The sequence below is a fragment of the Rhagoletis zephyria genome, unplaced genomic scaffold, assembly GCF_001687245.7.
Source record: "Rhagoletis zephyria isolate East Lansing unplaced genomic scaffold, Rhagoletis_zephyria_1.1 Rzeph_scaffold_00191, whole genome shotgun sequence".
NCBI lineage: Eukaryota > Metazoa > Arthropoda > Insecta > Diptera > Tephritidae > Rhagoletis > Rhagoletis zephyria.
The window spans coordinates 229819-246355 of NW_016157275.1; the positions used below are offsets into that span (position 1 = coordinate 229819).

The 16537-nt window shown below is 34.5% G+C and overlaps 1 protein-coding gene across 10 annotated transcripts in view; it reads left to right on the top strand.

The window, feature by feature from the left end:
• Positions 1-16537, top strand: part of LOC108358004 (CUGBP Elav-like family member 2) — a 364101-nt gene that overhangs the window by 215612 nt on the left and 131952 nt on the right. For all 10 annotated transcript variants that reach the window (XM_017609112.1, XM_017609110.1, XM_017609115.1 and 7 more), the window contains one exon: positions 11802-12119. In XM_017609112.1, coding sequence (XP_017464601.1) covers positions 11802-12119 — 318 coding nt within the window. The remainder of the gene's footprint in view (positions 1-11801; positions 12120-16537) is intronic.

Below are 16537 nucleotides of genomic sequence, written 5' to 3' on the forward strand. Positions count from 1 at the left end.
TTTTTTTTAAATTCGAAAAAATGTAAATATTTCAAAAACGGTGACACTTTTACCTGAAAATTTTTTGTTTATCAGTGAGCTCACCCCCCCACCTACCTTGCCCTAAAGTTTGGCACGTTACTTCTGGGACACCCTGTATAACACAATTTTATTAAAAGCGGATGAGTTCTACTATATATGTTTCTTACCAAACACTTGAATTATTTGACAGTGCATTCAACACATTCTGCTTTAAACTCTATCAAAATATTTACTTAGAACTTGTTTTCAAAACGTAAAAAAGGTAATAAAAATGCATTTAAAGCTTTAATTTGTTATTTTTTGGTTGATTCAAGATTTTTACGTTTGTTAGTCTTATAAAGAAAATAATTTTTGCACTGAGGTCCACTTTCCCATGGAACCTCACATAAGTTAAAATTTTCTAATATTTTTTAATAATTTTCTTCACAAGAAATTATGAAAAAATTAACTACTGCTTCCGTGGATATTGCAACTCACGCAATAGATGTAAGGATACAGCTATGTATAACAGCCAATGCGTACCACAGACTATCGGCCGCCTATTTAAATAGTAGGGCTCGCTTAAATATGTACATGAAGATGTATGGAGTTGCGCACACTAAACCAACTTAATCACGGGGCCGATTAAATCCGTGGTGTGCGATGTATCTAAAAGATTTTAAACAAGAAATATTTCCAAAACATTTTCGTTCTTATGATTTGTATTCATGAGATTAGCAGTGACAAGAATGTATGTTTTAATTACGTATACGTATATTAAAAATTAAATGATCAGTTATGAAATATATAAATCTTTACATGTTCTGTTAAAAATAACTAAAATAACAAGCGAAAATCCCCAATTTCTATATCGTAGCAGTGGCCACATTGCGTGTTTTTCACAGACACGGTTTATGTCAAAATATTTGAAGTGAAACTACCTTCTAAAAATTATTGTATCATGGATGTCGGCTATAAATTCTGTGTGTCGCAGGTTCAAATGCCGGCACATGCAGTCTTTAAATGGTAGAAGCATTTTTTTTTAATACACAAGATTTATAATTTTCGTATGAAATTTCAATTTGTAAACGCTTGTCAAAAGCATTTTCAATCTTGATAATTTATCAAAAAAAAAGAGCTTTTGATTTATGTGCTAAAATTCCAATTCTTGGTTAATAATAAAGATGGGACCAATTATAAAAAAATTTTATTTTTCAAGTGCACAGAATCGGGCTGTAAGTCTGTCTAACCAGTAGCCATTGTATAGCACATAATTAGCTCTATATTATCTTTTATATTTATGTCGTTACGTGACAAAAAATGGAAGTTGATTTTTTCTTTTCTTACAAAATCGCAAAACTCTGCGAAGTGTGGATGGCTATTTTGATGAAACTTATTTTAATATGATTTGGAGAAATTCTAGTTGTTTTTATAGTTTTTTGAATTAATGCAACTTGTTTCAATTTTCTTTTACAACCCCAAGTGTGAAACGTCACGTGACGTAGCGTCACGTGACATAAATTTCCATTTTATATTTTTGTTAATATTGCTTTTAAATGAACTTTTAATGCAAATAAAACATGTATTTTATGTCGAATATACTTTATATTTTGACTTCAGCTCCAACTCAGGGTCAATTTGTTGGAAATCTATGATTTATTATGTTTCAACTTTGTTGGTTTTTCGAAATATCTCGACCTTGGCGCCACATAGAAGGACCATTTTACGTAAACATGATTCTCCTTACATAGCCAATATATATTTTAAAAAGCAGACAAATCGGCTCGTAAATACGTTAGATATAAGACTTTTATTTTTTTTGTCGTGGTGGACCTTCCGATGGAAACACCCATATATGAACTCGCCGCCTTGTTCTCTACTGCTAATGAGTAGTAGAGAATGACGTATATTCTTTACCAGTAGAGAAATAATCGGTAGAGAAGAGTTACAAAAACGAGCTACAGGGTGCGGACCGGCTTTTAGCTTCAGGCGCTAAACGGTTAAGTAGTATATCAAGTCACATTGATGGGCATTCGACAAGTGCTGCTACAGCGAAAGCGAAGCGTCGGATGTAGAATCTGGAGACATTAAAAAGTGTGAAATTAAAGTTCATTTGAAGGCCTATCTTAAAGTAAAACGACCTCATCTCGGTGAAAATTTTCTCGATTAGTGAACAACTAAACTAAAATACGGCAAATTGACAGATCTGGCCCCCAAATATTTGAGCGCTCTAAGAAATCGCCGAGCCTCCAAGAAATCGCCTCATGGGAGAAAAAGCAGCAAAATTACTTTTTTTGAAATATAATATGCCCCTTTTGAACTTTGACTACTAGATTAGAACACTGTATAAGTTAAGCACTCGTTCAATGGTCTAATAATTTAGAAAATTATTTAATGTTATTCCTAACATTCGCATTCGCATTCGCAAATTCGCATTCCGAAAATACGCAATTTCAAGTTTCTTTTTTTTAATAAAAGATAGATCAATTTCGTGTCGATCTATCCGTCGCGATTTTGTAAAAAACTCTGTTTTTTTTATTTACTTATATTCAAAAATGAAAGAAAAGTAAATATTACGCTTGAATGCTTCCTCTTTTTGGGAAAATACTTGAAATTAATTTCAAATGCCTGCAATTATTTAAAAAAGAACTATTCATAAACATATGCAGACTCAAATTCTTTAAATTCCTAAATTTGTTTTTATTTCTGTAATTACTACATTTGACCCTAACAACTAAACAGAACCGAGCAGTACCCATAGCACAATCCACTCAGCGTCACTTGTACAAGTAGCGAAGGAACTTTCTGCGATTTTAATCGATTCTACCCAACAGACATCAATGTTGTGTCAAAAATTAAAAAAAAATCTATGTATCGAGGTCAGAATCCATTTTTTCGCACCTCTACAGCAGCCTACCGGGTATCCGATCGGATATCCGAATCCGGATGTTATTATTACATTGTATCCGGTATCCATTTATCCGGGAAAGTCTCTATCCGGCACGTCCCTAGTTTTTTTCAAATTTTTAATATGGTTAAATTTAAATAAACATTTTTTAGAGTGTAGTTAACTCGGCAAAGATTTGTTTGTGTATTTCACTGACGGTATTCTATTGCAAGTTTTGTTTGATATGGAGGGAAAATTAATCGAGTTGGGACGGAATTGTCCAGAATTATATTATTTTGCCATAACTGCCAATTGATCATTAGTAAAATAAGCCATCTTGGTTTCAACGAACTTCCCTGTGGGGAAAATCTCTAGTTTTGAACTGGTGCGCTTCTAGTAGATTTAGAACCACTACTAGTTCGCGATAAATCTCGTTTGCATGCAAACAACTAGTGAATTTAACACAGCGATGTCATAGGAATTGGAAATTGTCCCCCGCTGCATTACCTTTTCTATAGTTCAGAACCAGTCCTAAATTCGACATATGGGATCTAGTTCGCTTTGCACCCAATTTTCTATAGTTTCGAAACAGTTGTAAACGAAAAAAGTAACAAGATGTTTTCTTTTTGGGTTACCATGGAGCAATTTTTATTTATTTGCAGAGAAATGTATTTTCAATCTGAAATCAAACTTGTTTGAATGAATGTAAATTAAATTGTGCATTTGAAAATACGTTTACATACCTTTGGCTGTAGCTGAATTTGCAGAGGTGCTTACTGTTATTGGTTATATTCCAGAAGGCCCCAAAATGTTAAGATGTTAGCACAAATATTAGTTTTGTATTACCAAACTATGAAAAAGCATCTGCGACGTGCAGACTGAAAGCGTATTTGAACGAAAAACCCGCCAAGCAAAAATCTATTTAAATTAAACAAGCCCCCCGCTGCTTCCCTTTTTCAGTAGTTTCCAACTAGTTCAAAATTCGCCAGATGAGATCTAGTTCGTTCTGCATCCCTTTTTCTATAGTTTTGAACCAGTTCTAAATTCGTAATTTTAGATATAGATTTCTAAAATTGTTTTTTAAAAGTACCACATATCGCTGCTTTTGAACTGAAGCCGATCTAGTTACTAACGGACTGGTTCGTTTTTGGCGATAAAAATGTAGTACGGAACTACAAATTTGGTTCACCAGTTCGGGGTTTCCCTACAGGGTATGAACATATTGCCCCTGTTGAAACTACTAAGTTTCAATACAAATAGATTAATATGCATGCATACATGTATATATGTAGTCTATAACATCTGGGCAATTTTAATGCTATATACTTGAGTCCAGCCATTCAAAATATTTCATTTTCTTAATTTTTTTCTTAAATTACGCCTCAAACATTATTTTAGGACATGTCTCTTATTTATCGTTTGTGTCTTCATAATTATACTTAAGATACTTTTCTATTCTATTCCGAGGTGTGGTAGTGCAAATGTTGTAGTGGCTCTTCTGCTGCACCACTGACGCTGCTCCATATAAAGCAAAATAATGATAGTAATTTCACCAACTTTCGCCAACCACCTCGTTTTCATTTTGTCACCTCTACTGCGTATATATCTATTCGATGAGATATCGCAGGCAAACTGTCAATTCCAGGATATGCGAAACAATTATCGCAACGATATTTTTTACGTGGATCTTTCATCGTACCTTGCACTTTAGTTACTTGCTTTCGGTACTTACGTGTTCTCTCCAAAAACTTTATTTGCGAAAATAGCTTGCTCCACTTTATTTAGAGCATATTTGCATTTGACAGCCCACTGCACGCGAAAAAAATGCATACCATACATCACATGAAATGATTTACATGCGAACACCGTCCGCTTGTCGGGACCGGGGGTTTGATATAGGCGTAGACCGACAAAATTCCACCAATCAAACATTAGTGGCATCGCTCGCCTTTCGCCGAGGTACCATTGAAACCCTTTCGCATATTCGGGTGACTTCTTATTGAACCTTCTTGTATATACATACGTATAATTGCTGCCCAAAAGGCCAACGTGGTTCAGGTTCACTTCGATTTTCCTTCGGTAATTTTTTGCCCAGGCTGTTGCACGATTTGTTGGTGTTGTTGTTGTCATGATTTCAACGCTGCTATTTTTACGCCTATTTCCTGCGGCATACCTAGTGATGGCAAAAAAAACTTAATAATCGATTAATCGGTTAATTGATTAATCGAAAGCATTCGATTAATAATTGCAATTAATCGTAAGAAATTAACCGATTAATCGGTCGTTTCGATTAATATAAAAAAATTATTAAAAACTATTTATAAGTTATAAAAGCTTACTTACACCCCGTGTCAAAATTATAGCGCACCAAAATAATTTTTTTTGTTATTTAATTTTAGTTGTTTTTTTTAATGTAGCTTATTCTTTTGCAAAAAGACATATCCATAAAAATATATCAAACTTTGTGTAATATTAAAAAAAATCAACAAAAAATTGGAGCTTTTTAATTAGATTTATTAGAAAGATTTTTGGTATGCAGTTTTGTAGCCCATTACATTTTTGTATAAAAAATTGCAATTGATATGCAGATTTGTAGCCCATTAAATTTTTGTATAAAAAATTGCAAGACTGAAGTATCTGGCACTTACCGTTGATTTTTATAATTTTTGTGGTAACGGTGTTGCTTATTTTCTTCCATATGAAAACAAAGAATATGCGCATCCAGCGTTGCCAGGTTGACGTTTTTAACGTCATTTGGACGTTTTTTGTATCCTGTTGACGTTCGGACGTTTTTTGTGTAAAAAATTACGTTTTTAACTTCCCAGTAATTTTTCTCTGTTACTAAATCTTGTAAGTAGAACTAATTTTGAATTATTTTCTTAACAAATCTTTACAAGCATTTCTTCGCAGCACTTTTCTACAACAGATATTTATTCTTTGGACAGNCGTTTTTTGTGTAAAAAATGACGTTTTTAACTTCCCAGTAATTTTTCTCTTCTAAATCTAAATCTAAATCTTGTAAGTAGAACTAATTTTGAATTATTTTCTTAACAAATCTTTACAAGCATTTCTTCGCAGCACTTTTCTACAACAGATATTTATTCTTTGGACAGAGATGAATTAACTATGATGCAAACCAAGCGTACGCGCATTTTTTTGGATTCTTGGACTAAGGATCCCGCGTTCAAAGGCTGGTTTTGTAAACACTTGAGGTTACGAGGCTTATTGCAATGTTTGCAATCGCACATTAAAAGCCAAATAAGGAAGAGCTGATCGAATGCAACACGCATGCTCGCAAAACCACCAAAAAAGCTGTAGCAGCATAAAAAGTCAGAAAAAAGTAGGCGACTTGTTTAAGAATGCCGTGAAAATGTAATGAACGCAAAAAACGGCAGAAATATTGCTATGTTCCTTCTTACAGACCGTAATTTAGCATTTTCGACAACCGATTACCTAACCAAATGCTACAAGAAAAAGAATTATTAAAAATCAACGCTATTCTTTAGCCTAATTCCTAAAAATCTGTATAAAAAGGTGAAAATCTAGCTGAAATTTTGCAGATTTTTTATAATTTTTGCACAAAGTTTGAAATGTGGATTTATATTTTGTTTGTTATATAAAAATCTAGGCTTTTATGGAAAAAATAATAAACATTAAATAAACAAAAACAGCCACAATCGATCAAAATGTTGATGACTTAATCAGCTGATCACAAGTGTATGTATAAAATGGTTTTTATATAACGATCCCAAAGCAGTTTACAATGAATTTTAAATGCGCTCTGTCGAAATGATATTTTAATATAAATACTTATTTACCTTTGTATACAATAAAAGTTTAATAAGAGCAATTCTCTGTGCATACATTTGAAAAAGAAGTTTTTGGGTAGGAAATTACGTTTTTTCAGACCAAAAGGGACGTTTTTTCTAGCCGAAGACCTGGCAACACTGTGCGCAATGCCGAATTTGGAAAATAAAATGAAAATGTGTGCATACCTGCGTTGGGATTTTTTAGTAGCTACTTTGGTTAAATACGTGTTGCGGTTTTTTGCAAAAATAACGCTTAAAAATACGAGAGTGTAAAAGACCTCCCAACTAATAAAATTATTAATATGTATGTATGTACCGAGTGGAGTGACACTTTTATTGTTGCTAATATTATTGAGTGATAAGAGTTCCAATTTTTGTAACGTAATTTTTACTCATACAATATTGCGTGATGTGATTTGTCAATTTTCGATGGTTTATTTTCGATTATTTTGAAAATTAATCGGTTAACCGCTCGATTAATCGAAAGGAAAATTTCGATACAATTAAATCGTTAACCGAATGAAAATAACCGATTATAATCGCTTATTCGATTAATCGTGCCATCACTAGGCATACCTGACATTGTTTCGAGTTGTCCTTTCCAGTTCTACCACGACCTCCTCCTTGAAGACTTGTCCTGGCTTACATACTTTACAAAATGTTACCAAACTATTTAAAGATAAATGATTTAATTTAATACTTAATTTTCTGACTGGACTTTTATTTTCACTATTTGAAATTGGTTTCATATCAGTTTCAGTGGGGGAAAGAGGACAAACAATGTCAGCCGCTGTTGACGACAATCCATTGTTGGTCCTTCCGTCCGCGTTTATACCAAGCGTATTGGTTTCGTTAATCCGTTTTGTTACCATGCGCGCCTTTGGATTGCAAGGTAACTGTTTTTGCGTATCTGCTTCCTTTCCGTCTTTCTGAAACGAGAAATCTTTAGATTTTATCATTAATTTAAGTTTTCCATTATGTCTTGTTAGCTTCTTTATCAAGGCTTTTGTTGCTTATTACTTCGTTGTCTTGAAGGTAAGCACCTTTTATATTCTGTGGTATTTTATTCACCACTATTTCTTTAGGATTGGAAAATTTCGACCCAACCTCTGGATTTATTCGCTTTTGTTGGCATTTCTCATAACCGAAGTTCAGAGGCTTTATTTCAGCTTTACTCCGAACAAAGTCCCAAGGGAATTTGGAGCTCTCTATTTTTGGCAGATTATCACAAGGAAAAATTTTCCCTGGAACGAAATCTAATGCCTCGTCAAACTTAGCTCTTATTTGATCAAATAAGTCTGCTAAATTGTTATTTTCGGCTTCGCCTATATATTCAATATAGGCATTTTTAGCCTTCTTGTAGTCTTCCAAAAGACTCGCTTTTGGAATTCTATTTTTTAAATATCTTTCGACAGTTCTGTTGAATTCTTTCAACCAGAATTTAAGTTTCCGTTCTGCATTGCTACGAACTTCAACTTCTGCCGATTTATTTTTGAATGGGCTATGGAACCTGAATGACCATTCTTCAGGTCCGTTTGTTGCCCTACAACCATTACCTTTGTTGGGCAGCTTTTGCTGCCCCTTGGTGACTTCCCACGATGAACAGTCCACTTCGATGCCGATCATCCCTTTTCCAGCGTTGCAGGTTGCCATTTTATTGTTATTTGCAGCCGTATACATGTATATTCGCGACGCAATGTATGAAAATAAAACTTTTAATTAACCATGGATGACCAGCCCGCTATGAAGTGAAACCACCGAGTTTCTAATATAGAATCTCACCGTTATAGAGCAGCGTTCTTTATTTATATAAGATTCTAAACCTAACTGCCTACATAACTAATCTGCTGTACATAACACTTCCATGGTGCTAAGCACATATAACTTAAACCTAATTAAACACCAACACGCATCCAGACACTGTCCAAGGTCGCATCACATATTAAGATTTAAAATACAACGCATATTTCGTACTTTTGGCTGTGCACATAAACGTATGCCACAAATCATGCACTCAAGCATCTCTTACCCAAGTGATAAGTGTCCTTGAGTCGCATGGATTGCCTTTCCTTACCTAAACATTTAATTTCTTTCTTTACATCAAGGCGTACAATATGCCTGTGATGCATGCAACATATGCGCACACTTGAATACGCCAAAACATCTGTACCCTGCAGTACGGGGGAGCGACTACAGGACTGCTGAATCGGTAGCTACCTAATAAACACCGTCAATTACCGACCGACTACTTGCAGTGTATTTCATCGATTACTTTTACGAGGCAATGTCCTAGGCGGTAGTCACCATCGGCTCTCTCTGCACTAGCGGGAGTTACTAAAGTAGTCACTTGCGTGATTTATGGGCGCCCTCTGTCGTAGTTTTTCGCCCTCTGGTTCGACTCTGCACTACCATGTGCACTACCACGGGTTAATAGAGTAGCTACTTACCTACGAGTCGGTGCAGGAGCGGTTCAAAAGGAGCGATTGACTCCAGCAGTACTGGAGGGCACATACAAACATGTATAGATATGCGTGTTGATGTTCATACCCTGCAGTACGGGGGAGCGACTACAGGACTGCTGAATCGGTAGCTACGTGATAAACTCCGTCAATTACCGACCGGCTACTTGCAGTGTATTTCATCGATTACTTTTACAAGGCAATGTCCTAGGCGGTAGTCACCATCAGATCTCTCTGCACTACCGGGAGTTACTAAAGTAGTCACTTGCGTGATTTATGGGCGCCCTCTGTCGTAGTTTTTCGCTATCTGATTCGACTCTGCACTACCATGTGCACTACCACGGGTTAATAGAGTAGCTACTTACCTTGGAGTCGGTGCAGTAGCGGTTCAAAAGTAGCGATTGACTCCAGCAGTACTGGAGGGTAAGTATACTTATATCTATAGATATGAACACATACATATGTATTTGTTTTTTAACATAACGTTAACATTAGCACGTATGTATGTATATGTACCAGGGAAGCCAACTCGTCGGAAATTCCCCGATTTGCGGGGAATTTCAGTTTGCGTGGGGAATCGGGGAATGGACCGTTTTTTGTGGGGAATTTCAGTTTACGTGGGGAATCGGTGGATGAACCGGCTTTTTGTGAGGAATTAGTTGTGACTAATTTTTTCTTTTTTGCTTCATTAATTTCATAATGAGTTAAAAAAGTTGCATAAGAAATACAGCTGCAACTAAAAGTAGTGATTTTGCAACTCTGCCAATTATGCAAATAACTTTTTGATTTTTTAGAATTTTTTTTGTCGCATTTGCTTTCCTATAGTGAACAAACCAGTTTATTTTTATATGGAAGAAAACCGCAACCAACACCAAACAAAATTCTAAAAGGAAAATTTTAAGCCACTTGAAACTTGCACTTTATTATACTAGAAGTGAGTAGGCTACAATACTGCATACCCAAAATCTTTCTAGGGAATCGACTTAAAAAAGCTCGAAATTTTTACGAAAGTTTGCTGAATTTTTTTAATATTGCGTAAATTTTTAAATTTGGATTTATACGGTTTTTATTGGAAAATTAACTATATTTTTATAAAAAAATAACTCAAATTTTATATAAAAAAAAAATAATAATTGTGAAAACTTGTCAAAATTTGGTGCGACTAAAATTTTTTCGACTACTGTATGTATGTAAGTATTACATTGACATTTGTATTCTTTACTTGTTAACTAACTTTACAAAAGTTTGGTTTGATTTATGAGTACATAGATAAATTACATTAATAAATAAAATAAATAGAAATACCAGCAATATATCAAAATACAAATTTTTTTTAATAAGGATGGGTGGGGAATTTTACGAAATCTCGGGCGAAATCGGGGAATTTCAAAGTCAAAATCAGGGAATTCTCAAAAATGAGTTGGCTGCCCTGATATGTACACATAACCCTTGCTTTGCGGTGTATTTCGCACGAATTAACAGCAGAGAGCGCTCTCATTTGTGATTTGCAGGTAAGCAGCGCTGTTATGTGGGCATGTATGTTAGATTCTATAGGATTTTTAAAGTCCTGCATTTCCATTTTCGAGAAGTATTCCAATTTTTTTTGCCTAGGACAATGAGAAGCCCATCCAGAACCTATAACCAAAATTAAAAAAAAATCGGTACAGCCTATCTCGAGCTTTGCGAACAGAAAAAAACGGCTTTCAAAATATATATTAGTATTGATTTGGCTTGAAAATATGTACGGTGGTCCCTTTTTTGAATTTACATGATCTACACAATATATGTAACCTGTAACCTGATTTAGGTTAATTAACCAGCGAAAATTATGTGTGCGAATAAAAACTGTCGAGTCATGCGAAAGTTCGAACTAATTGAAAATTGCTAATTTGGGGATATATGATTTTTTATTTTCTGTGGACTTGCAGATTCTGGATTCCTACAAGATTTTAACCCTCTAGCGACCTTGAAAATGCCATTTTATTCGGACTTTCTAAAAAAAGGGCCAAAAAGACCCTTTCATTTAAAATGGCCATAGCAAAGAAATTTGACCAAAGAATGCAAAACGATTTTGAGGTTTTACTATACGGGTCTAGGTCTTTCATCCTGCGTTGGAATTATTGCGCCCCCAAAAATGCTGTTGCACAGTGTAATTTAAATCCAACAACTCAAATGAAACGAAGTTATTGAATCAGAATGGCAAATGGGAATATAAACCAAAACAGTCTCACCTGCATTTGGTTTAAATTAATTTAAAATGAGTTGACTAAAAATTGCTTTTTGTATCATGTGTTGCTCTTTGAAACTATTTGTGTTTTCTTAATTTGTATGTATGATTTTAACGCATATCTATGGAATGCATGTTTATATGCATGTTTTGGTTTTTTGAATATTTTTGAATTTTAATTAAACTGCAAATAGCCTAAAATAATTTTGTAATTGTAAATAATCCAATTGGGTGTGTATTTTCTTCTATATTTATTTTTATATTCGTTGAACATTTGTTGGTGTGTCTCTATGATTGACTCTGTGATCATGTACAAAAACCCAAATCAAAATCATAAAACCACAATCAAAATTTAAACCACATCGAAAATACGTCCTACAATCTTTGAAAAACAAAAAAAAAATAAACGGTAATATCAGGACTAAATTTCCCACCGGATCACAGCGTTCCAACCGCATCTCTATCGGCCGCTACCGCTGACAATGGACTACTCTCAACTAGATCTATTTCGATGCAGAATCTGATAACTCTAGCAACGCTAGGCGCTCACAATTATCCATCAACACAATCACTTCAGCCTCACAGTCATGTAGTCGCTCAAACCCAACAACAGCAGCAGCAAGATAACAACGGCATGACGTATACGCCGCAGGCGATGCAATCACACATGACCCATCTACTGCAAATGCCGCCCGCCATGACTACGCAGCTAACTGGAGTCACCCCTCCCACACTGGGTAAGTAATCAACATTTTCTGAATATAAATTACGTCCGTATAAAATCTTACTTATACACACATATACGTACATTAGAGTTATCCTTATCATATATACGAATGTCGACCGCTGTGGTGTAGTGGTAAGCAGTGCGCACTTCCACTCCGCAGCACCTGGGTTCAAACTCTGGTCAAAGCAATATCGCAAAAATAAAGAAAAAAGGTTTTTTCTTAATAGCGGTCGTCCCTCGCCAGGCAATGGCAACCCTCCGAGTGTATTTCTGCCATGAAAAACAGCTTCTCATAAAAATACAATCGCCGTTCGGAGTCGGCGTAAAACTGTAGGTCCCTCCGCTTTGTGTGACAACATCAAGGCGCACGCCACAAATCGGAGGAGAAGCTCGGCCAAACACTAACATATGTGTAAGCGCCAATCTATTATTATTATTATATACGAATACAAATTGAGTCAGTATAGAATCTTACTTATACATACAATTAAAGTACTTTGTAAACAGAAAAGTGGTTTGGAAATTTGTCACATAAACTCTCAAAGTCTGAAGAACAAAATTGATGAGTTCAGATATATTTTTGAATTCTATTCTGTAGACATAATATGCATATCTGAAACTGGGTTTAAACCACGCTACATAGATAATCATTTTAACATGAATGGTTACAAATTGTTTCGCTGTGATCGGCCCAGTCATGGAGTCATGTATAAAGAATGGCATTAAGAGCATAACCATTAGCAATTCAAGGACCGACGATAAAATTTAGTACCTTTTTATTGAAGTTGTGCAAGGCGTCGATAAATTATGTATTGATTGGGAGCATTTACATATCTAATCGCAATGTAAACATTAGTTCATTTACTGAGCTTATTCACACAATCATTTTGTCGTATTCAAATGTAATTCTGACTGGTGAGTTTAACTGTAACGTTGTATGCGACGACTCTTTTCCTAGTGAACTGCGAACATTGAGTCTTAACCTTATGAATTTCACCCTTCCTACACATTATACTGCAACAAGCATATTTATATCTTTTCTTTGTTAGTGATGTTTCAAAAACGTTAATGTTAGACCAATTCGTGGCTGTATTCCTCGTTTATGACTTTCAGCCTATAACCTCTACCCTCACCTCACCTATAGAGATTTAAAAACAGCTTGGTACGAAGATAAACACAATAAAACAATGCTTATAAGGGATGGAAACGTTTGAGCCTTGCCTTGTTGTATGGAAATTTTTGTTCGATCAGAAATGAGGTCGCGAAAAAGATTAGAAATGCAAAAAGGCTATATTATGAAAAGAAATTCTCCCAAATCTTGGGAAGTAAAGGTAATTGGAATGAAATAAAGAAGATAAATCTATTCAGCAAACATGTACGTGCCATAAACATTGATGATATCAAAAAGCTCAATGCTGATTTTGCTTCAAACTTATACGCCTGTGATAACGAAATATATTATGATTACCAAATCCGTGATAATGCATGTAACAGCTCGTTTAAGTTTGTATGTGCAAGTCAGTTAGATGTTTCGGAATCGGATTTGTCAATAAAGTCCAATACCGTCGGTCTAGATAAACTTCATCCTACATTTATAAAATCTTTGCTCCATTTTATGCTTCAATTTTTCATAACATGTCTTTAATATGATACTCACAACTTCCGCATATCCACCCAGCTGGAAAAACGCAAAAATTATCCCAATACCAAAGAGTCATAATGAATATATACCCATCGCTGTCCTACCTTTTTTATCTAAGGTTTTTGAACACATTCTTTATAAACAAATGGACGAATTTTTAACAACTAAAAATTTATTTCATATAAAATGTCTGGATTTAGAAAAAATTGTGGATGCATTGCCGCTTTAACCGATGTGGTTAAAGCGATATACGCGCTGACCTTGATTTATGAAATTTTGAAGTTTTGATTCTCTTAGATAATTCTAAATCTTTTGACACCGTAAATCAAAGAATATTATGTAGAAAACTTCCCAGTAATTTCAATTTCTCGTACCACTCTGTAAAATTATTAAGCTCTTACCTAACTGGTCGCTGTCAAGCTATATTCCCAAACAACGGCCTGTCAGACTTTTTGCCCTTAAACCGTGGCGTTCTAAAAGGCTCCATTCTGGGCCCATTGTTATTTTTATTGTACATAAATGAGTTAACAACTGAGATATGTAAGTGGAATATACATACATATGTACCGTGATGACGTCCAAATTTATGCAAACAGTGATATTACGATGTCAATACCTGTATTTCGCTGTTGAATGTAAATTTAAATAAAATAAACTCGTGAGCTGTTGAAAACTGTTTGTTTCCTAACCCGCCCAAGTCTAAATGTTTACTTTTAGGGAGAAGGATTATTGAATACACTATGTTGCCCAAATTATATATTAATGAATTATTATTAAATGGCGAATGCTGATGACATCGATATTATCGGTAAAAACAAGGGCTACGTCTGTTCTGCCTTCTCTGGATTGGATAGAGAAGCAAAGCGAACGTGGTGGTGGTGAACGGGGACAAAACGAAGTATCTCCTGTCATCACACAAACAGTCAGAGCTTACGCGTCTTGGCACATACGTAACTATTGACAGTTACAAGTTTGAAAAAGTAGACGACTTCGGTATTTAGGAACCAGCATTAACACCAATAGTAATGTCAGCCTTGAAATCCAACGGAGAATCACTCTTGCCAACAAGTGCTACTTTGGACTGAGTAGGTAATTGAGAAGTAAAGTCCTCTCTCGTCGTACAAAGATCACGCTCTATAAGTCACTCATCATGCCTGTGCTGGCGTATGGCGTGGAGGCATGGAAAATGAAAACTTCTGATGAAGCGACTCTTGGAGTTTTCGAGAAAATGATCTTGCGAAAGATTTACGGACCTTTACGCGTTGGCGATGGCGAATACCGCAGACGATTTAACGATGAGCTGTATGAGCTTTACAACGATATAGACATAGTGCGGCGAATTGAAATTCAGCGGCTCCGCTGGCTTGTCCATGTCGTTCGAATTCGTCGTTTATAATTTTTAAATTTTCCATTCACTCAAAGCAGTTATGAATTCACACACCAACATATTCATAGCAAGATTGCAAACACCAATGCCAAATCAAAAAAAGGTTTAACATTGAATGAGTATTGAAAAGGCTGCAATCTTTTATGTGTGTGCATTCTTTAATTCAGTACCAATCATTAGTTCAAAGACACCCTGGTAAACAACTTTTTGATAAAAAGGCAGATTTTTGAAAATTGCTCAATAGTAAAAATTCGAAGCGGTGTTACCCAATTTAAGTTTTTTGGTAGAGGGGATTTTATATCATAAATTTGGGATTATATATAAAATGTATTAACATTTACCGTTTAAAAATAGTTAATATCTTGTATTAAAAATGTTTAAATTTTACATTAAATTCGATTAACACTTCGCAAAAACTTTACATTGAGGTTATTAAAATTTTAGTGAACTTATTTTAAAAATATTTAGTGTCTTTATGCCATCTGATTATTTCACAATGTAACAGGACTATTACAGTTTTATATATCGGGTGCGATTGTTTCTGATGTAATGAACACTAAAATTACAAATTTTGATGTGTAATTTACTGCATATTTAGGGGATTCACAATTCGTGTTAGACGTCGTAATGTCTTAAAGGCTTAAATTTGTTCAATATAAAGTAACGGTTAAAGCTATTTGAAAGATTCGTTGGGTATAATAAGAGCCAATAATATATTTCCTACTAGTTTAAAAACATTTTGGTTATGTTAAAAAATGCCTAAAGAAGTATTAGGTGTTATTTTACATTTAAAAATTTTAAGACTTTAACACATTACGGCACTTAACACCTCTTCTGAATCCTCCATATGTGCTTGACCATTAAACTATATCGTTGTTTATTTGGGCGAAATTAAAATATAGTTCACTGTTCAATATTGGAGTTGGTGCGAAGTATGCAAATGAGAACAACAATTATCAACTTATTGAGCATTAGCCTCATTTATTTAAAAAACAAAAGACATTTTTCTTGGTAAAATTTCGATTCTAAGCATACAATGTTTTTAAACAAACGAAAAATTAATAATAAAATTTGAAGAATTTTAGATACTGCGTATGGTAGCATGAAATTTTACAATATGCTTAATTGTCAAGTGGTTTTTTGTATCATGGAAACACATAGCAACTTATTTCACACTTACAGTGGGATAAATTTAAAACTTCTAATATAAATTAGTTAAATTTAGTTAAGATTTTTTGATCAATTTTAAGTTTTCGTTTGGAATAATTTTCACGAACTAATCTATTAAGAGACCTTTTTAGAAAATTGTCGTACATCCGATATCTATTAAAATTTTGACATCCTCACTTTTTGGAAAAAGAAGTTCAAGATACAAGTTTATATGCAAAAAATAAATTAA